Source organism: Corythoichthys intestinalis, chromosome 1, assembly GCF_030265065.1.
Source record: "Corythoichthys intestinalis isolate RoL2023-P3 chromosome 1, ASM3026506v1, whole genome shotgun sequence".
NCBI classification, from domain to species: Eukaryota; Metazoa; Chordata; class Actinopteri; order Syngnathiformes; family Syngnathidae; genus Corythoichthys; species Corythoichthys intestinalis.
The window spans coordinates 4622059-4644349 of record NC_080395.1 but is presented as its reverse complement, the minus strand read 5'-3'; the positions used below and the strand labels follow the sequence as shown (position 1 = coordinate 4644349).

General features: G+C 40.4%; 2 protein-coding genes across 3 annotated transcripts; both read left to right on the top strand.

The window, feature by feature from the left end:
• The first annotated feature begins 1254 nt into the window (after positions 1 to 1254).
• On the top strand, positions 1255 to 16582 carry LOC130920832 (ribonuclease inhibitor-like). Of its 2 annotated transcripts, XM_057844311.1 has the most exons (10): positions 1255 to 1277; positions 2478 to 2619; positions 3128 to 3429; positions 8357 to 8527; positions 10299 to 10472; positions 10821 to 10994; positions 13537 to 13710; positions 14236 to 14409; positions 15516 to 15689; positions 15763 to 16582. In XM_057844311.1, exons 5-10 carry the CDS (start codon positions 10423 to 10425, stop codon positions 15779 to 15781), a joined length of 765 nt encoding a protein of 254 aa, XP_057700294.1. In that variant the 5' UTR covers positions 1255 to 1277; positions 2478 to 2619; positions 3128 to 3429; positions 8357 to 8527; positions 10299 to 10422; the 3' UTR covers positions 15782 to 16582. The 2 variants fall into 2 exon arrangements, with proteins under 2 accessions (XP_057700294.1, XP_057700303.1); XM_057844320.1 differs by lacking the exons at positions 1255 to 1277; positions 2478 to 2619 and having other exon boundaries at positions 3025 to 3429.
• A 2215-nt stretch (positions 16583 to 18797) lies between these two features.
• LOC130920842 (ribonuclease inhibitor) lies at positions 18798 to 19776 on the top strand. Its single transcript, XM_057844332.1, has 2 exons — positions 18798 to 19239; positions 19573 to 19776. Exons 1-2 carry the CDS (start codon positions 19121 to 19123, stop codon positions 19748 to 19750), a joined length of 297 nt encoding a protein of 98 aa, XP_057700315.1. The 5' UTR covers positions 18798 to 19120; the 3' UTR covers positions 19751 to 19776.
• Positions 19777 to 22291: the final 2515 nt, after the last annotated feature.

The window sequence follows — 22291 nt, the reverse complement described above, 5'->3', positions numbered from 1 at the left end:
TATTGCAACGGTATATTTACGGGTCTTGATAAAAAATCAGTCAGGAAGCTGCAGCTAGTACAGAATTCTGCAGAAAGAGTCCTCACAAATACAAGGAAGCTGGACCACATTACACCGGTTTTGAAATCGCTACACTGGCTTCCAGTGAGTCAAAGGATAGACTATAAAATACTACTGCTCGTCTACAAAACACTTAATGGCCTTGGACCAAAATACATGCTTGACTTGTTAGATTCCTATGAGACATCTAGACCCCTAAGGTCGTCTGGAACCGGTCTTCTGCATGTTCCAAGAACAAGAACCAAGCAGGGTGAGGCAGCATTTAGTTATTATGCTCCTCACCTCTGGAACAAGTTACCTGAACGTCTGAAGTACGCTCAAACTTTTAGCTCTTTTAAATCAGGGCTAAAAACGCTTTTGTTTAGCACTGCATATCCATAACTGGCTATATATTTCAATCTACCTGCTTTCTATTCCTCTTGTGCTTATCTCCATTGCTGATTTCAATTATTATTAGTAGCAGTAGTTTTTGTTTAAAAATTATTTTTGTTTTATTTTCATTTATTTATTTTTATTCTATTTGTGATTAAATGCGATCTTTTGTCTTGGTTTTAAGTTGTTTTCATTTAAATGTGATTTTTATGATCTTCATGTGATGTAAAGCACTTTGAATTGCCTTGTGTTGAATTGAGCTATATAAATAAATTTGCCTTGCCTTGCATGGTCTGCATGGAGCCACGCCGCATGATGCGATCCATCCCCCTCATCTAAGTCAGGAGTCCTAACCGCGCTGCACGATGCGCCCAACACGGCAGGCGAGTGTGCTGACCACTAAGTCAAAAGCCCAAGCTAGCAGCTTCAGCTGCCAGCACACCCTCTTGAAGGAATCAGGAGGGAGGTATCATGTGGGCATGAGTCCTGACCTGAACGAGGAAGACAGATCGCATCGTTCGGCGCGGCTCCTTGCAGACCGGTTACACCAAGACACGTTTTTATCTTGTCACGTCATCATCATGAAAGAAATTGTCAACGAAATATTTTTGTTGCTTTCATTTTTGTTGAGAACGACAATGGTTTAAAGTTTTTCTCCCGCCCCCAGTCTTTAAAAATAGACCAACAAGCCACAAAACCGCCCACTCTGGAAACAGGGGTGGCAATAATGCACACACGGGTGTTGTGGGTGTCACCAAAGGTCACACCCAGTGTGCCCTGTCTCGGAGGACCGGACAGACAAGTCGTCACTCAGACGGGAGGCGACGAGGTGACAACAAGGCTTTGTAAGTTTTCTCTTATACTGAAAAGGAAATTACAAACAAAATAAAAAGAGTGGCAAGTTTGTTCGCTTTAAAGTTTTTTTTTCCTTTGGTTAGATAGCCGACTGTTTCATTTATCGTGCCGCAATTAAATCATGTGCGTAACGGGAAACACAAAAATATCTTTTAAGCCATACAGTACATTTTGCGTCCAAAACCGAAATGTCTTTTGGCTTGAAATACCGCATTATATTTTGCGTAAGAGGGAATTTTCGATGCTCGTTTACTGACATTGGAGTTTTTTTTCTTTTTTAGAAAGACATGGGTGCTTAAGCAGGTTCGGCAACTTCTTGTTGTATGTAGAAGTGGCAACTCGCCTCAATGACACTTGGAATGCATTTCCTTGTTGCCAGGTATTAGTCGATTGTTTGAAATCTTGCCTCTTTGAAAAAGAAAATTTGGACCGAATCTGGTTTATTATGTCTTTAACTATATTGTCAGGTATTTTCAACATCAAAACAAGTCATTTAGTAATACAATATACAGTGCCCTCCATAATTATTGGCACCCCTGGTTAAGATGTGCTTTTTAGCTTCTAATAATTTTTTTAAAAAATTCAAATAATATGGGACCTTAATGGAAAAAAAGAGAAAAATCCAACCTTCAATACAAGTGCATTTATTCAGTGTGGAAAAAATTCCACATAAAGAAAAAATTATTTGACATCAAATAGTGTGTGTCACAATTATTAGCACCCCTGGTGTTAATACTTTGTACAACCCCCTTTTGCCAACAAAACAAGGTCTGGGGACTGAGATACCCATGGGAGGAGCTTGATTTTGGTTCTGGTGAACCATTTCTGTGTAGATTTGGCCATATGTTTTGGGTCACTGTCTTGCTGAAAGACCCAGTAACGACCCATCTTCAGCTTTCGGGCAGAGGGCAACAGATTTTGATTTAAAATGTCCTGGCATTCCAAAGCATTCATCATGCCATGCACCCTAACAAGGTTCCCAGGGCCTTTGGAAGTGAAACAGCCCCACAGCATCACTGACCCACCCCCATACTTCACAGTGGGTATGAGGTGCTTTACAGCATGCGTATCTTTCGTGGCACGCCAGACCCACTTACAGTATTTGTTGCCAAAAAGCTCAATCTTGGTCTCATCTGACGCGTCACTCAAATGGTTTACGAGCTCAAGTTACAACAAGGTGTCGTCCGTAGATACCCGATCAACAGTCATCTCGCTCACACATTTACAAGGTAGAAGGATGCCTCTGGACACTGAGCGTAAGGAGCTGCTGTTGAAAACTCTGATGGAGCTGGGGGAGGACGACCGTCAGTCTTTCAACAGATTTCAGTCATGGTAAGCCATGAAAAATTTTCGTTCACAGATACCCAAACCATGGTCATCTCGCTCATGCATTTACAGGGGGGAAGGATGCCTCTGGACACCGAGCGGAAGTAGCTGCTATCGGCAACGCTGTTGCTTTTTAAACGCTGAGCCTCTAGTGCTCAGTTAAGGTATAGTTGCACGGGATTTATCGATTGCGCTGAAGGCATGAGAGCAATCAATTCATGAAAAAAGAAAACAATCAAAAGTAACGTGCAACCCAGGAAAACATTTGGAAAGTAGTAGCGTAAAAAGTACAAATATGTGCTGGAAAATGTAGTAAAAAGTACCTCTTTATATTTGTACTTGAGTATAAATACGCAAAAATGCACTTAGGTACAGTAATGAAAAATACTTTTTCTTCGTTACATTCGACCACTGCTAAGAGGAATGAAGACCTGACATCTGTGTTTTGCGTCACATCACTCAAACGGTTTATGAGCTCAAGTTACAATAAGTCAATAAAAGTTATCGTCCGCAGATACCTGTCCACGGTCACCTCCCTCACACGTATGTAAGTCAGAATTATGGCTCTTGAAAGCGGAGGGAAGGAGCTGCTGTGGAACACACTGAGGGAGCTGGGGGAGGACAACTTCGAGTCCTTCAGGTTCCACACGGACCTGCCTCAAAGCGTACGTGAAAACCCCCGCCGGGCGTACATTGCTGACGAGCTGATAAAGAAGCACGGCGAGAACACTCTGGGTCAGACCATCATGCTTCTGGAGAAGATCGGTAACAACAATTTGGCCGAGAAGCTGCGCAGCGACATGGTGAAAATAAAAGGTTAGTCCCCGACATACAGTAGCTTCCCGTGGTAGAAAGCAGGTGACTTGAAAACTGTGGAAGTTCACCATGAAACGACCCGTAGCAAAATTTTTGTTGCTCATCTATTTCCCAATCTGAACTCCCGAGACATAACTATTGCTTCTCAATTTGTGATCATTTGTTGCTGCTCTGTTGCTCCTAAAAGGCCCTTAGGAACAACAGATGGACTTTGTTTCTCTTTTTCATCTAAGACTTATCTGAGAATGGTGAACTCTTATCGAGATCTCATCAATAGCTCTTTCTCATCTCATTTATTTCTTTGACATGCATCGCCGGAGCAATAGATGAGGTCATTTTTAGCCACACATTAATTAAAAAGAAATCCTTAACTCTTAACAAAAAAAAAAAAAAGTCATTGATCAGTGTAACAATACACTGATTTTTTTTCAGCACATGACAGTAGTTTATATGAATAGAAAGCAGTTCACTTGAAAAAAAAATAACATGTGGGACATCATAAAATTAAATCGCTCCTCCAACTAATCATTGGCATGGTGTTTGTACAATGAGAGGAGTCTCTGCATGTCAAAGAACTGGACAGAGTCCTCTCATTTTAACCCTTTACACGCCGAGCAATTTTTTGTGAAATTAGGCGTCGATTTTTCTATGAGTATTCATACACCCCAGCCCACCCCCCCAAAAACGGCGCAAACATGCCTTGTTTCACATATTTTTATTCCTGAATCATCAAATGTCATGAACTTTAATTTTCCAAATTTCTTCCATTTTTGAAAGTGTCATCACCAGCTAAAGTCGAAGAATTTCACATGCCAAATATGGATAATCACAAATATTGCCTGATGACTGCTAAACTAAAAATCTCAGTAATATTTTGAAAACTGTTCATAAAAATTCAACTTCTTAGCTTCGATTTGACATATTGCACATCGAGGTTGAGCAAATGAGCACGGTGTCATTTACATTTCAAAAATGGCACTATTTGACAATAGTTTTTCAACAATCCACATTATTGTCACGAAAATTGAAAACTCACACTTTCTATTCATTTAACTGAAATGAAACGTCATCTTTTACATCTGGGAGTAGTCTGTTCATGCCCCTGACTCTACCTCTCGCTCTCTAAGTCTTTGGAGCTAGTGCTATATTGGTCGTGAACGATTCGTTCTTTTTGAACGAATTGTTTGGAGGAACTATTCACCTTCTGCACTGATTAGTTCTTAAGGAAGTTGGGAGTCGGGACTTGCGTGGGAGGGAGTTGAGCAAGCGATCAGCGTCTGACATCGCGCACGACCAATCAGACGCCAGTCTCATCGCGGGCAGGGGAGGGAGCGGAAACAGAATCAGAGCGTTTGTCACTCACTTCCACGTGTGGCCAATAAGCAGCCAGTGTGCAGGCAGGGGGCAAGACTGAGTTATGTCACTTCCCGTTCACTTGGCCGGTCCTTCGGCTCCTGACCGACATTGCTGCTAACTTGACTTTTCAGTCACGCAGTGAACGAGTCAAAAAAATGAAAGGAAAAGACTAATATGGAGCCTATCATATGCTGCTCAAACACACCAAAACACCACGCAAACCTAGTGAGCATGGTTTAGTGTACTACTTTTCTCAACAGACTCGGGAGTAGGACATCCTATCAAATTTAAAGTAGTTTAAAACTCTTTCGCCAGTAGCTTCGAGGCAAGCAAAAGCTGAGCTGCGGACGTGTCACGGCAGCGCAGTTGGGAGAGAATCAATCTGTGAAGGCTTCATGCCAGCAATATTCACCTCAACTGTGTACCAGTGTTGGGAGTAACGCCTTTATAAATAATGCCGTTACGTAACGGCGTTATTTTTTCAGTAACGGGGTAATCTAACCAATTACTTTTTCCGCCGTTACAACGCCGTTACCGCTACTGACGGTGAAAAGCGGTGCGTTACTTACTCTGAATAAATTGAAGAAACTACCAGCCCTGTCGAGTCGACTCTCTGCTCTGTTGATTTGTCATCCAAGACTTGGGGTGCGTTCAGGTTCGAGAATAGCGCACGTACTTCTGACTCCAAGCGGATTGTCCCTGCTCATTCAATTAGACAATGCTTTCCAAAGTTTGGTAACGTTTCTGTGTTTGCTGCACCTGATGCTAGCCTCGTTCCCATCTCCCACTGTCAGCCAGCAATAATTCTGCTTCCATCTTGTGGACGGCAGACGCTTTGAAGGTGACGTGAATTGTCGGGAAACAAGCCTACCTTAATGCAACCCCTCGAGAGATGCGATGGAAGTGATTGTGATTGGCTGAGGGTTAGTCATGTGTCGTGGTAAGCCAATCAGAGCCGGTGATTTCACAAGCAAACCGGAACAGCGCGTGCGGCAAACACACACACGCAAAACAGATGCACAGGGTCGGGATGGCAGAGCATTCAGAAGAAAAATTGTCCTTTAAGAGGTGGAGATACAGACACTATTTCAAGTTTGTCGAAATTAAAGGAAAGAACCTGCATGTAATGTGTAATTTATGTCCCGGGGCAAAGCTTTTGTCTACATCTGTGGTAAGCAATTCAAATCTGCTGAAGCACCTAACAAGTTAACTACCTGTCTGTTCTTCTCTATTCCACTGACATGAATACTGCTCAGAAAATTTCAAATTCTTTGACATACAACAAGTTCTTTTTAAAGTAATGGAAATAGTTACTTTCTCTGGTAACTAGTTACTTTTTGTTGAGTGGGATGCTCACATTGTTAATTATGTTGATTTAATCACTATGGCAACCAAATGGCGTGTCACATGTTCAAATTAGCAAATGTATTTCACCTGTGTTGGACTGAATAAAATGTGTGTACGCCTGCTGGTGTTTGCACGACAAAGAGAAACGATTAGTGCTGTGCTGGTATAACCGCAGTGCAATCGAGCCTGCCAACAGGTTATGGGCCCAGATCAGATCAGCCCAGATCAGAGCCTTGACGCACAGTGAGAGGTTTCATGACAGGCCAGGTGAAAGTCGCGACGATCACTGCGTGCACCTGTGAGCTGTGAAGTAAGTGGCAACATGAGTAGAAAGGAGAAAGACTTGGTGAGAAGCAGCCGCTGGGCGAGGCTCGTCTTCAAAAACTCCACTACAACGACTCTCAAGAACTCAATGATATACAGAAATACAGAGAAGCCGTTGGTAGCTTGATTTATCTGGCAACCTGTACAAGACCAGACCTAAGTTTGATTGTAAGTAAGCTATCCCAATATTTTTCAAAACCAACCAGAGAACATTGGTCAACTGTGAAGCATGTGTTAAGATACCTGAAAGGCACAGAAAATAAAGAACTATGCTTTAGAAAGTATGAGAATGACAACCTAATTTATGCGTACAGTGACTCAAACTGGGCTGGTGATACTGATGATCGTAAAAGCACTACAGGCTATTGCATTAGTTTGAACAAGCAAGGACCTTTAATTTCCTGGAAAACTAAAAGACAGCCTACAGTTGCACTCTCAACTTGTGAGGCTGAGTACATGGCCTTAGCTGCAACCATGCAGGAGTGCATGTATTTAAAACAGCTGTTGTATTGTTTTGATAGACATACCTATAAGTGTTTTGTATATGAGGAGAACCAGGGTACTATAGCTTTAGCCAAAAACCCGGTGCATAGACAACGTTGTAAACACGTAGGTATAAAATACCATTTTGTGAGATCTTTGTTACATGATGACCATTTTCAATTGGAATATTGCCCAACCAACGAGGTGGTTGCAGATGTTTTAACAAAACCTGGAACCAAGATGAAGTTGATGAAATTTGAGGCATTTATGTTTGGAGTGTGAACATGATTTATGTTTAGAGATTTTGTGGTTATCTATGTTAAAGTCAAGTGTTTTGAAATGTGATCAAGTGGGGGTGTTGAGTGGGATGCTCACATTGTTAATTGTGTTGATTTAATCACCATGGCAACCAATTGGCCGGTCACATGTTCAAATGAGCAAATGTATTTCACCTGTGTTGGACTGAATAAAATGCATGTACGCCTGCTGGTGTTTGCACGACAAAGAGAAACGATTCCTGCTGTGCTGGTATATACGCTGTGCAATCGAGCCTGCCAACACTTTTACTATAGAGTAATTCAGTTACTAACTGTTACTTTTTGGAAGAAGTAGTGAGTAATGTAATTAATTACTTTTTTTAAAGTAACGTGCCCAACACTGCTGTGTACAGGAAAATGACTAACGTATTTTTCGGACTATAAGTCGCAGTTTTTTTTCATAGTTTGGCTGGGGGTGCGATTTATACTCTGGAGCCACTTATGTGTGAAATTATTAACACATTATTATATCGTTTCACATGTTATTTTGGTGTTTTGGAGTGACACTGATGGTTTGGTAAACTTGTTAGAATGTTTTTTATGCTATGGTCATGTGAATAACTCTTAATAGCTACGGGTGTGTTATGAATAAAATATTTAATTGTTGCCTAACCCTAATTTCAATGTGTGTAATGCTCCAACTAAGTCATTGACATCAGTAAAGACGGTAAGAAATTGCAAACAAAAAGCTTGGTCAGTGTAACAGGTTCATCTAAAGTTCATCCTGAAACAGATCCAAAATCTTGAAAAATCTCAAATGAGTCAAAATTTGGGTTAAATCCAATCTAAAATCTTGAAAAAAAAAGAAAACAAAAAGGCTACAATTCACCCATCGTGGTTGTATGAGATGAACGTCCTTCTTGACGACATCCAAAACAAACACTGTGTCCATCCAGCACAAGTAATGTCGGTGATATTATCACGGGAAAACAAAATGCATAATGTCTTTGGATTTTGTCATTTGCTCTTTATTTTTGTTGTCTTGTTTTGTATCTTGAAATAAAATCTACGGTATTATTATTTTTCAAAGCACCATACTAAAGTCAGCAGAAGTTAGGTTTGGCTCACTCTCATGACTTCCTCCTTCCTGTGTTCTCTAGTCTAAGGGATTGTAACCTGGACAAAGGCAGCTGTCATCTGCTGGCTTCCGTTCTCAGTTCTCCATCCAACCTGAGGCATCTGGACCTGAGCTCAAACAATCTGTCTGACGAGGGGGTTGAGATTCTCTCAAAAGGACTGGCCAGCCCACACTGCAACTTAGAAGTCCTCAAGTAAGGAGCTCTTCCACTTAGAAATCTACCTCCAGTTCGTAATCTTCCGCGGATACGGTTGACTTATCTAATGAATCACTGCTGCTACTAGCCAAGGTTAAGGGCCAAAATATAGGGAAAGCGTCTTCAGTCCCAGTCTTGCAAGATATTGCGCTGAACCCAATCCGTTTCCATTTTATCCTATTGTTCAAAGTATAGCGGCCGCGTCAGTGCTCCGGACTGTCTGCGGACCATGCGTCCCGGAGTCCGCCGGATGGGTTTAGACTATTTTCTATTTTTGCCAGAGATGTATCCGTCAAAATGGGCGGAGCAAGGCCTGGAGTCAACAGCCCAGTTAATTATTCACGGTTAAAACACCTGCGAACATGGACAAAGAGCCCTTAGTCATGGTGGTGGAAAGTCACAATGATATTTATGATGCAGCAGATCATTTTTCTGTGAGAGAATTTTATTCTTGCTTAAAACACAACCATTATACATTATATTTTGTATGCTTTTGTTATGCTTGCATGGGAACATTGTAGCATAGAGAACCTCTTTGAGTGCGCCTTCTCGTGGCCTTGACTACTGTAGACTGTATCACAAATGCCCAAATATGGACTGTTATGTTCCTGTGTTTTTCAATATGGTCTGAATGAATACCAGGGAGGACTGTGGTTTCTTATCTTCGCTCTAGCCGGGACCGGTGTTCAAGGTCTCAGCTCAAAGATGTTTTTGTATGGAAAAATACCCAGGTTTGTGAGACGATGAGTTTCGTTTCTTAGTAAGTTTCGGATTTGTTTCTATGATGTCAACCCATAAATAGAGGCATGCCCTGCATTTCTCTTCTGTCCGCATGCGGAGAGGCGCTTTGGGCGTGGCTCCGTGTCTGTACCCGAGAGCTCTTGTACATAAAGTCTTCGAAGAAAATCAATCCATGGTTGGGGTCGTATTCATTTCTCTAATTCAGCTATTGAGGTAACACTTGGAGTTCAAACTTGAGCTTCCCTGACATTTTCTAAGACAACAATAAAAAGGAAGCTGTATGGTGTCCACAGCAGAAGTTATGAGGATGGACGTTGAGTTATTATGCAAGTTATGAAATTTAAAACAGAAATAGTGTCACAAACTCGTGATAAAAGCAAAAAAATTCAGGAAAAATATTATTCAGTCAAATCAAGTCCACCTATATCTCTGCTTCTCTCATGAGTACAGACTCCGTGTGTTTGTCGTTGTTTTTAAAGCCATATTGTTGTGCGCAATTACCCGAGAGCTCACGACGGGATAGAGTTGCCGGACCGCAGCTGTGGGCAGCCGGTATATCTTGCCAATTTTTGACACACTGCGTCGTGCGCAGTCAACGCGGCCGGTATATTTTGGCCCAAACGCAGACACAATTTTACTTTGAGTAGAACCTTCATCAATTTAACCAGGTTCCTTATATTGAGTATATTGAGTTTGAAAAATATATTTTTTGTTTTAGGTGCACTTTTTCACTATCCATTGATTTCACAGAGAGATTCTGTTGTGTTTGTGCTAAGCTACTCACACATAGGAAGATATTACATTTTGAATGTATTCATTTGTATTTTAGTCACCAACAATTTGAGACCTCCATAAACCCAAGAAAAGTACGCCTTGTCTCTGGAGAGTTTCATTTTTTGGTTCGCTGGCTGAAGAGCAACACGCCACGTGTTGTGAGGACAGCACAACGATGTTACTTTCAGCAGAACCTTCATCACTTTAACCAGGTTCCCTTCTCGACTTCAGGCAATCGTCTCATTTGTTGCAGGCTGTCATCATGCAGCATCACCCAGAAAGGATGTGTTTCATTGGCTGAGGCTCTCAAGGTAACTCCCTCCCATCTTCAAGAGCTGGACCTGAGCGACAACAATCTGTCGGATGAAGGGGTCGAGATGCTCTCGAAAGGACTGGCCAGCCCACACTGCATCTTGAAAATCCTCAAGTAAGGAGGTCCTTCAATTCTTAATCTTCAATGAATCCGGTCAACTAATAAAAAAAAAAACAGTGATGCCGTTAGCAGCAACTCTAATAAAATTTGTAATAATAATAAATAAATAAAAAGTCCCGTCAAGTTTACATAATTTTCAATGCCTCAAACATGGAGTTGAATGCTTTTTAAGGCCTGGATTTTCACAAAGAAACAGTTAATGAGTTTAGATCCTTTTTAATGACCTGCATCAACCCTGTATTAGTCAAGGAAAAGGAAGACACAATGTTACTTTCAGCAGAACCTTTATCACTTTAAGCAGGTTCCCTTCTTGACTTCAGGCAATTATCTCATTTGTTGCAGTCTGGAAAACTGCAAGATCACCACTGAAGGATGTGTTTCATTGGCTGAGGCACTGAAGGTAACCCCCTCCCATCTTCAAGAGCTGGACCTGAGCAGGAACAATCTGTCGGATGAAGGGGTTGAGATCCTCTCGAAAGGACTGGCCAGCCCACACTGCATCTTAAAAGTCCTCAAGTAAGGAGCTCTAACAGTTCATAATCTTCCATGGATCCTGTTAACTAATGAAAGGAATCACTGCTGCTATTAGCAGCAACTCTCATAAATTATGTAAAAAAAAAAAAAAAAAACGTTTTTTGTTAACAGTCAAGTTTCCCTAAATTTGAATCTTTTAGGGGGTGGCTTGGCTCAGTATTAGAGTAGTTGTCCCCCAACCCAGAGGATGTGGGTTCAGTTCTCTCACCCGATGAGCACGCCTAAGTATCCTTGAGCAAGATACTGAACTCCACATTGCTCCAGGTGCTGCGTCACCAGCAGGTGGATGTTGATGTAGTGAAAAGCGCTTTGAGAGCCTTGAAAGGTAGAAAAGTGCTACACAAGTATAATACCGTTTACCATTTTTAATGCTTTTTAAGGCCTGAATTTTCACAAAAAACAGTTAAATAGTTTTGATGCTTTTTAATAGAGGTGTGCATCGGCACTGCCCTCACGATTCGATTCAATTCGATTCAGAGGGTCACGATTCGATTCGGTTCGATTCGGCAATGCATCGCGATGCATTAAAGCCTGGGATGCATTAAAATTCTAAAGCAAAGCATATTTTTTTTGAATAATGAGGCAACACAACCGGTGTCACTTCTGGTTGAAGTCAAATGAAAATAGTATACTTTCAGATATATATATATTTAAAAAAAAAAAACAAAAAAAAAACAGATCACAGCATTTAATTAGTGCTGTGAATGAGACCAGGGCTTTCTCTTTTTTTTATTTTATTATTATTCTTTTTACACACAGTAGCAGCCTTTCACACAGTGCAACATCTGAACTCCTGTGCAAAATTAGTAATAACAGTCACTGTATTTTAGTCACAACGACCCATCAATTAAAATATTCAGGTAAATATTAAAGAAAACGACAGAGAAAATATTGTCGTGCAGCAGCATCTTTATAGCAAAATGTCAATCATTTACGTGCGGGTCGGGCCCGTGAACGCCGTGGCCCCGCCCTCCTTTTAATCTTCCCCTCGCGCTCTAGTGCTCTCCGCGAGTCTGCAACTCGGCATCCTGGTATTTCCTTTTCGAATTTCAATATATAGCACCAAGAGGCGAAAAGCAAACTAAAGGCGGGGGGATTGAAAAGGCAAGAATCCCCGAGTGGTGTGTGGAAAGGATTTAAATTGATAGTGGAAGAAAACTGTGTAGGCTTTGCTGAATGCAACAAATGTGGCGCTTTGCTCTCGGACGAGAGCAGAAAGAATGGCACCTTAATGCTGAGCAGGCATTTTAAAAACTGTACTGGCCTAAAAGATTATATTAGTCAAACATCGTTATTATCATTTGTTTTGAGGGCCGCACCTATTCGTGCTAAGCAGGACATCGTGGAATTCGTGCAAGGTGTTCCTTAAAATGTTATCATTTATTTTGTTTCAGTGCTCCTTGGCAGCTAATTCTTTTGTGTGGTCTGATGCGAGTCATTAAAATAAAGAATGTTATTTTAAAGTTTTTTTTAGTTTCTCCTTGTCAGAGAGGCGCGTCCATGCATTTGAGCACAATATCCCAAACAGAAATATATTCAACATACATTTCAAGCGTTATTTCGTTGTGTACGTGCATTTATAATAATTATAAAAATATGTAGAGTTTTTAAACATTAAGAAAACTTGCGTTTTTTTCTGCCAACTCGAAGGAATTAAAAGAAATGTCTTGCTGCCAAGTAAATGACACATGAACTATCCACCTGATAGAAGAGACACACAAATATTAACGATATAAATGTTTATTGAATATGCATCTTACATTCTTGTTTAACTGGGAGAATTTGTTACAAAAGACAGGTTTTAATTTATCATTATGCACATAGACATCGTCACAATTGTGATCACACAAAACGCAACCACGCATTGCATCCCCGCATTTGCTCCTCCTGCTGAATCCTCACAAATAAAACGGGCTTGGGCCTACAAATGAAACGTATATTTTCGGGGAGGTTTTGGGCTCGAGCCTACAAATAAAACATAAAATTTCGGGCTCTCGGCCTTTAATACAAGCAGGCCGGGCCGGGTTGGGCTGGATTTTTTAGGCCCGAACTAGGCTCTAATCGAGAGAGCAGAGAGATAGGACATAACATAAACAATGGCTGAAGTGGAGAAAGAGGGCGCGAGAAAGATTATTGATACACCTAAGACATTGAAAGCAGACATCTGGAGACATTTTGGCTTATGCGGTGTGTAAAAAAAGAAACATGAGAATAATAATACAAATGGGGAAGCCATATCTGTTGCATCACCGGAATTGTGCAGGGAAGATTTTTGAAAGTACTTATATATTTTAAAGTGCGCTGAATCGATTCGGCTTGTTGCCCGCATCGAATCGAATCGTCCACGCCCCGCATCGTGATGCATCGCCGCATCGATTATTGTTGACACCCTTACTTTTTAATGACCCTCATCAAACCTGTATTAGTCAAGGAAAAGGAAGACACGATGTTACTTTCAGCAGAACCTTCCTCATTTTAACCAGGTTCCCTTGTCGACTTCAGGCAATAATCTCATTTGTTGCAGGCTGTCATGGTGCAGCATCACTCAGCGAGGTTGCATTTCATTGGCTGAGGCACTCAAGTTAAACCCCTCCCATCTTCAAGAGCTGGACCTGAGCTTCAACGGATTATCGGACGAGGGGGTCGAGATCATCTCGAAAGGACTGGCCAGCCCACACGGCGTCTTAAAAGTCCTCAAGTAAGGAGCTATAACAGTTCGTAATCTTCCATGGATCCCGTTAACTAATCAAAGGAATCGCTGCTGCTATTAGCAGCAACTTTCATACATTATGTAAAAAAAAAAAAAAGTTTTTTTTTTTTTTTTTTCTAACAGTCAAGTTTCCCTAAATTTTATTCTTTTAGGGGGTGGCATGGCTCAGTAGCTGTCCCCCAACCCAGAGGATGTGGGTTCAGTTCTCTCCCCTGATGAACTCACTTAAGTATCCTTGAGCAAGATATTGAACCCCACATTGCTCCTGGTGCTGCGTCACCAGTAGGTGGATGGCTTTGAGAGCCTTGAAAGGTGGAAAAGCGCTATACAAGCGTAACACCATTTTTAATCCTTTTTAAGACCATTAAAACAGAGTTTTAATGCTTATTAATGCCCCTCATCAAACCTGTATTAGTCAAGGAAAAGGGAGACACGATGTTACTTTCAGCAGAACCTTCATCACTTTAAGCAGGTTTCCTTCTTGATTTCAGGCAAGTATCTCATTTGTTGCAGGCTGTCATGGTGCAGCATCACTCAGCGAGGTTGCATGTCATTGGCCGAGGCACTCAAGGTAATCCCCTCCCATCTTCAAGAGCTGGACCTGACTGAGAACAGTCTGTCAGATGAAGGGGTTGAGATCCTCTCGAAAGGACTGGCCAGCCCACACTGCATCTTAAAAGTCCTCAAGTAAGGAGCAATAACAGTTCGTAATCTTCCATGGATCCCATTAACTAATCAAAGGAATCACTGCTGCTATTAGCATAACTAGAATCAATTATGTTAAAAAATAAAAATCCTGTCAAGTTTACATAATTTGAAAGGCTTTGAAACATTTAATCCTTTTTAAAGCCCCAATTTTCACAAAATCCATTTAATGACTTCATGCATTTTAATGACCCGCATCAACCCTGTATCAGTCAAGTAAAAGGCAGACACAATGTTACTTTCAGCTAGAGGCGCACGATAATTACCGGTCCGATAATAGGAATTATGACATAATTCCAATAAATTCGATAACAATATATGTTATCGGACCTATTAATATTTTTAAACACAGTGTCGAATTGGGATGTGTGCGTTTCCACTCCTGTTTTGCCAGTATGCAGTTTTATTACTGTTCTACAGGCCGGATTTATAAACCTTACTATAGCAATTAGCAAATGTTTGCACTTTACAGTGTCATGTTTACAAGTTCTCGAGAGGTCTTTTGGTTATTGATATGTAATTGCCAGGTTAAGAAAGTTGTTCCGTGGACCAAGACGACAGAAGTCTCCTCTCCTGTTGCACCAAATGTTCTATCTGCTGACAAAGCACAATACCTGTTGGGTTTATGTTTGTTAAGCATCGGTGCTCATTGTTCAGGCGAACACATCGGCAATGTTATTGACTGATTGTGATTGATTCAAATTATATTTGTAATTATATATTTATTATAATTTTATAATTTTTTAAAAATGAATATGGACAGTTTATTTGGAGTCAAAACTGTTCTTGTCTTTGTTTTGTTCATTATAATAATGTTCATGTCATCATGAAAATTCTGGTTCAGTAAAGGCAAATCTATACTGAATCAATCACTAGTATTTTTGACTTACATTTGCTCAAAAACCCAGGTTTGAATACATTGAAAAAATCTATATATATTATCGGATATCGTATCGGTATCGGTCTTGAGGAGCAGGAAGTTATCGGTTTCAAAAAATGGATATCGTGCACCCCTACTTTCAGCAGAACCTTCATCACTTGAAGCAGGTTCCCTTCTTGACTAAAGGGAATCATCTCATTTGTTGCAGTCTGTCAAGGTGCGGGATCGCAGATACAGGATGCATTTCATTGGCCAAGGCTCTCAAGTTAAACCCCTCCCATCTTCAAGAGTTGAATCTCAGGGAAAATCTAATAAAGAAAAAAGGAAAGAGGGTCTTATTGGAGATCAAGGAGGATCCCAGCTATAGCCTGAAGACTGTCGAGTAAGATCTAAACAATGTTGCTTATCAGAGTGTCAATTCATGTTCAATATCTATTGTTTGTGTATTTCTTCAGATTTAACCCGTGGGACTAAGAACAACGTTTGGTCCTTGGCGTCAAGAAGGGCGAGTCATTCCAAATGTTCATTATTAGAAGACGTCGAGTCCATTTGGTCTCCTTCAGATCTAGTTTGGTCTCACGTACTCTGACGATTGCTAGAGGACCATGTGTCGGCGCTACGGGCAAAGCGGCCTCGCTCACAGAATTCGAGGGGGTCGTCGTCGTCGGGTTTTTTGCAGCCACATGGAGGTGGAGTTCAAGGGGAAGGTCTATGACCTTCCCACCAAACTGCTGGCATTTGTTTTCATCCATTTGTACTGAGAGGGGTTGTCCAAAAGGATTGGACTTTGAGCACTGTCAATGACAGCCAATAATTTCAATAAGTATCCTTTCAAGGGTTAACCTTTTTTCACAAATTTAAAAACCAATGTCATACGTTGACTTGAAATAGTTTTGCGCATTTTGACATCTATGTTTTAAATTTGATCATTTTCACTTCTTTGTGCAATATGTTGTTTTGTACGAGAACATTAAAATCCTAACTTTAAATAAAAGTTTTTAAAAATCATCTGACAATGAAAAAAGAACTTGAATCAATACACTGGAAACGTTTCATTTTGTTGACTTATTTGAAATGCAGGAAGGTAAGGAGGTCGAGTCGCCATTACAATGAAAAGAATTACAATGTCAAGTAACACGACTCTGATTATATGATTTTTAAAAAGAAATGATAAGGAGCATTTGAGTATTCTTGTAACCAAATATGTTTTACTTGAGTGCATTTTTTTGGATGACCACTTTAACTCGAGTCATTTATTTGGAAGTAATGCTACTCTTTCTTGGGTACAATTTTAGGCTTCTCTACCCATCTTTGGAAAAGTAACAAACGACTCGTGTATGCTGAAGTAGCAAGAGTGGCATATTTTCTTCACATATCTATTCAAGTAAAGTGTTTGGTGTAGTGAAACTACTGTTAAAAGTATTTATTTTTTTTCCCCAGAAGTCAATGTACCGGACAAAAAATTATGCACAACTACCCGCCTCATTGACGCCGCCGGATGAGCCCTTTCAGTGAAAAGGTTTGGGTCTCCTCTAGCGTCCCGACAGGATGGATAGGAAAAGAAAACATCTGTTCCTCAATGGCTGCAAATGAGTTCACAGAGACATTATTGGACTGGGAAAAAATTGGTAGCAACCTGTTGGTTTCTTTTTTATTATTAATAATTAATTAAAAAAATATATGCAAATAACAACAACAAAAATCCAAAATTAGTTGCATCTAAGAAAACAACGAATCTCAAAACAAAATCATGAACCCATTCACTTCCAAAGATGTGTTTTATAGAACACTTAGGTTCGGGTTAAAAAAATGTATCGAAAAAATACTTGCGGTTTTTCAACTGCTCATAACTAAAGAACGGAAAACAGTAGGAAAAATTGATTTTCATGATGCAAGATTGCAATTCAATTGTGACTTTTATGGGTTTGTGTAGCCATCAAACACAATATTCTGTGGTGCTTGACAGATCAGCTGCAAATCAATGTAAATGAACAAAAGGCAATGGCTTCTGAAAAATGGATTGGAGTGAATTTTTTGACCACAAACTGAGTAGGAGTTTTTCTCCAGTGTCTCCCAGTCAATATGGATTGGACTTCCAGCGCCATCACTGGCAGCCAATGAGTTAAATTTAGGTCGGGGAATGACAATTCTTGCATGAAAGGTTAAATATTTTTTAACAAGAAAACACATTTATTTGAAATATCTGCTAAATGGGTCACTTTAATGTACAGGCATAAAAATGGGTCAGGGGTAAAAAAGGTGAGAAGGGTGTGGAGGAAATATGATCCGGTACACTGTACAAAAAACACTGCTCTCGAACTAACTTGTTTTTTTAAAATTTTTTTTTTTTTTTTTTTTTAATTGAACACTACAAAACATACAAATAACAAATAATACAAACAGATAGTTCACATAGGTATGAGGAGTTTTGCACAAAATGTATGATTAACTGTTCGATTAGTCAATTTAATAGGATGATAAAAGCCATTCCTTCACCTGTGATTTCAATGGTCAGAGAAAGTATTTTGCACTCTAATGTCTTCCCTGGGTTACGACAGCTCCGCATATAAGGTGTTGATTTAAGTGATATAACATGCAATAAATTTATAAGGTTGCTTTTGAGTCAGGAATTGTTTCCTGGTCCGACAAAGGGACAATATTTTCTGAGGGACTTTGACGAAGGCGGAGATTAAGGACTTCAGGACAAAATATCTTTCACTTCTGATTCCGCCCAAATGTAAGGAAGTACAATTTAAGACCCTAAATGCAATGTATCCCACTAACGAATTTTTGTGACTAAAATTTAATTTTCAGACTAATTGTTGTGTGTTTTGTGAAAAGGACATAGAGAATAGTGACCATTTGTTTTTTCATTGTGACCTAGTTCAATTGTTCTGGAAGGATATGCGGAGCTGGCTTAAGTCCAAACAAATTGATCTATCAACGTGGACAGTGGAGTCTATTAGATTTGGTCTGTCTGGCAAAAATAAAGATTCGGTTTCTGTTATTAATGTGATTGTACTTCTTGGTAAATTCTTCATTCACAAATGCAGGTACTTTAAATCAAAACCTTGTTTTAAACATTGGATGAATGAGTTTCTTTTATGGTACAGATCTCTTAAGTTGATCAAGCAGCAAAAAGCTATCAATTTAATATCATTGTTTGAGAAAGTTGATATTTCTTTGTATAGCCCCGTGACTGAATGTGTGTGTGCGTGTGTGTGTGTGTGTGCGGTCACGTGGCCAGGGGATACAAGTTTTAACGGGGGTAACTACGTTGGTTAGACATTGGTGGTGGCTCGATTGTACAATTAGCGTCTTTATTGGGAAAAATTGAAACTTCACTCACTATTTTGGCAGTGCTCTCTGGCATTTAATGGTCCACATTTTCAATCCTTGGTTCTTGCTCAGTAGTTTTTGTTGTTTTTGAAAGCTTAGGTGTGAAAACCCGTTCCTTGGGTGGTTTTGGCTAAGCAAAGCAAATGACTGTGCTAATCACATGATCTGTTTGAAAATGAATTTTGACCCGTTATAAAAATATCTTTTTGGTTGTTCATTTATTTTTGTTGTTTGTTTTAATGCTTTATAAGCTTTATAGACAATATATTTCCGGAAAACTCTGAATTTTAAAATCATATATAGGAAAGTCAATTACATGCAACAACACTTTTTGTCCATCAGGGGGCCCCCCTCCACCCCTTGAACTCCGCGTATGGCAGGATCCTTTCTTAAATTGAGGCAACTCTTATTTGTTGCAGGCTGGAATACTGCGGTATCACACAGCAAGGATGCATTTCATTGGCCGAGGCGCTCATGTTAAATCCCTCCCATCTTCAAGAGCTGGGCCTGAGCTACAATGTTTTGTGGGATGAGGGGGTTGAGATGCTCTCGAAAGGACTGGCTAGCCCACACTGCATCTTAAAAGTCCTCAAGTAAGGGGCTCTGCCAGTTTGTAATCTTCCATGGATCCGCTCGAATCACCAGATGAATCACTTCTGCTATTAGCAGCAACTCTAATCAATTATGTAAAAAAGTTTTTTTTATTTAAGTTTACATAATTTTCAATGCCTCAAACATTTAGTTTAATGCAATTTAAGGCCCGAATTTTCACAAAATCCATTTAATACTTTTAATGTGTTTTAATGACCTGCATCAACCCTGTATCAGTCAAGGAAAAGGCAGACACCATGTTACTTTAAGCAGAACCTTCATCACTTTAACCCGTTTCCTGTCTTGACTTCAGGCAATTATCTCATTTGTTGCAGCCTGTCAGGGTGCCAGATCACAAAGCGAGGATGTGTTTCATTGGCCGAGGCTCTCAAGTTAAACCCCTCCCACCTTCAAAAGCTGGACCTGAGCTGGAACAATCTGTCAGATGAGGGGGTTGAGATCCTCTTGAAAGGACTGCCCAGCCCACACTGCAACTTAAAAGTCCTCAAGTAAGGAACTCATCCAGTTTGTAATCTTCCATGGATCTGGTCAACTAATCAAAAGAATCACTGCTGTTGCTAAACGCCTCCCATCTTCAAGAGCTGGACCTGAGCAGTAACAGTCTGTCGGATGAAGGGGTTGAGATCCTCTCGAAAGGACTGGCCAGCCCACACTGCAACTTAAAAGTCCTCATGTACGGAGCTCCTCCAGTTTGTAATCTTCCGTGGGTCCGGTCGACTAATTAATTATTAAGAAATAATTAAGTAGCCTTACATAATTGAACAAAAATAAGTCCAAAGTGCACATTAACATGGAATATGTTCTGAACCTCCCAAATAAAATAACCAACTCTTTCTTTTCTCTTGAAGATTAATTCAAAAAGCTTGTTTTTTCCCTCTTTATATTGTTAAAAAAATGTGCATTTGAACCAGTCAGAGCTAACTATCCATTCTGATGTCAGTATGTCAGCCAATTTAACGGACAACAGATTCCATTTTTTTTTTTTTTTTGCTGCCTGCATGTGCTCAGCGACACTTCTGTATGTAAATCTGATGTTAGTAGATTGTTCTTTTGGAGATGCGTGTGTGGCAGCATGCAGGTTTTTTTTTTAAAACAAGGAGTTTTGACAGTTGCCGTCATATTTTCGTGATCAAAGCACCGAGTGCCGGACCGGCGTCCCGGCCCCAAAACTCATATCATGTAGTTTCATCCAAACATGCTCGAAAACAACCATGATGGGTCACATTAAGAAGGTTCACGTTCATCACGCTGCCTCAATGTTCCCCCTTTTGGCCATTAAAACACAAAACTAAGTTTTACCAGAATCAAGTCACCAGGATGATTTCTGGCGGCAAAGAGTTTGCTGAAGACATGCCAGCAAAGCACATGGATTACTGGAACCATGTCCTATGGTCTGATGAGACAGGCGGGCTTTCTTGTGCACTGGCTTCAGAAGAGACTTCCTCCTGGGGTGACAGCCATGCACACCAATTTGATGTAGAGTGCGGCATATGCTTTGAGCACTAACAGGCTGACCCCCCACCTCTTCAATCTCTGCAGCAATGCTGACAGCACTCCTGTAACGAGTCACATGACATGTTGGAGGGGAAATGACAAGCAGTACTGAATTTGGACATTTAGGGATGTACGTAGTTTCTAAGGGGTGTACTCACTTTTTTTTGCCACAGGGTGTAGATATTGATGGCTATATTTTGAGGGGAAAATAAATTAACTCCTCTTACAGTGGGGCAAATAATTCAATTTATTTGTATAGCCCTTGATCACAACAACATTGTCTCAAAGGGCTTTGCAGAGGCAATATGATACACAATCAGAAACAGCATATGAAGCAACAAAGATAAATAAATAAATGCAAGTCCTGGATTTCAGGTCCTGGGTTTACCCCATCCTTAGACCCTCCATGTAAGTAAGTATTATATAAGTAATTATATAAGTAAAAATAAGTATCTAGTCAACCACTAATTGTGCAAGTTCTCCCACTTGAAAATATTAGAGGCCTGTAATTGTCAACATGGGTAAACCTCAACCATGAGAGACAGAATGTGGAAAAAAAAAGAAAATCAGATTTTTTTTATTTTTAAAGAATTTATTTGAAAATCATGGTGGAAAAAAAAGTATTTGGTCAATAGTTCATCTCAATATTTGGTTATGTACCTTTTGTTGGCAATAACGGAGGCCAAACCTTTTCTGTAACTCTTCACAAGCTTTTCACACACTGTTGCTGGTATTTTGGCCAGTTCTTCCATGCAGATCTCCTCTAGAGCAGTGATGTTTTGGGGCTGCCGTTGGGCAACACGGACTTTCAACTCCCTCCACAGATTTTCTATGGGGTTGAGATCTGGAGATTGGTTAGGCCACTCCAGGACTTGCTTCTTACAGAGCCACTCCTTTGTTGCCCTGGCTGTGTTTGGGATCATTGTCATGATGGAAGACCCAGCCACGTCTCATCTTCAATGCCTTTGTTGATGGAAGGAGATTTTCACTCAAAATCTCTCAATACATGGCCCCATTCATTTTTTCCTTTACACAGATCAGTTGTCCTGGTCCCTTTGCAGAAAAACAGCCCCAAAGCATGACGTTTCCAACCCCATGCTTCACAGTGGGTATGGTGTTCTACGAATGCAATTCAGTATTCTTTCTCCTCCAAACACGAGAACCTGTGTTTCTACCAAAAAGTTTTTTTTTTTTGTTTCATCTGACCATAACACATTCTACCAGTCCTCTTCTGGATCATCCAAATGCTCTCTAGCGAACCGCAGACTGGCCTGGATGTGTACTTTCTTCAGTAGGAGGACACGTCTGGCAGTGCGGGATTTGAGTCCCTGGCGGCGCACTGTGTTACTGATAGTAGCCTTTGTTACTGTGGTCCCAGCTCTCTGTAGATCCTTCACTAGGTCCCCTCGTGTGGTTCTGGGATTTTTGCTCACCGTTCTTGTTATCATTTTGACGCCACAGGGTGAGATCTTGCATGGGGCCCGAGATCGAGGGAGATTATCAGAGGTCTTATATGTCTTCCATTTTCTAATATTTGCT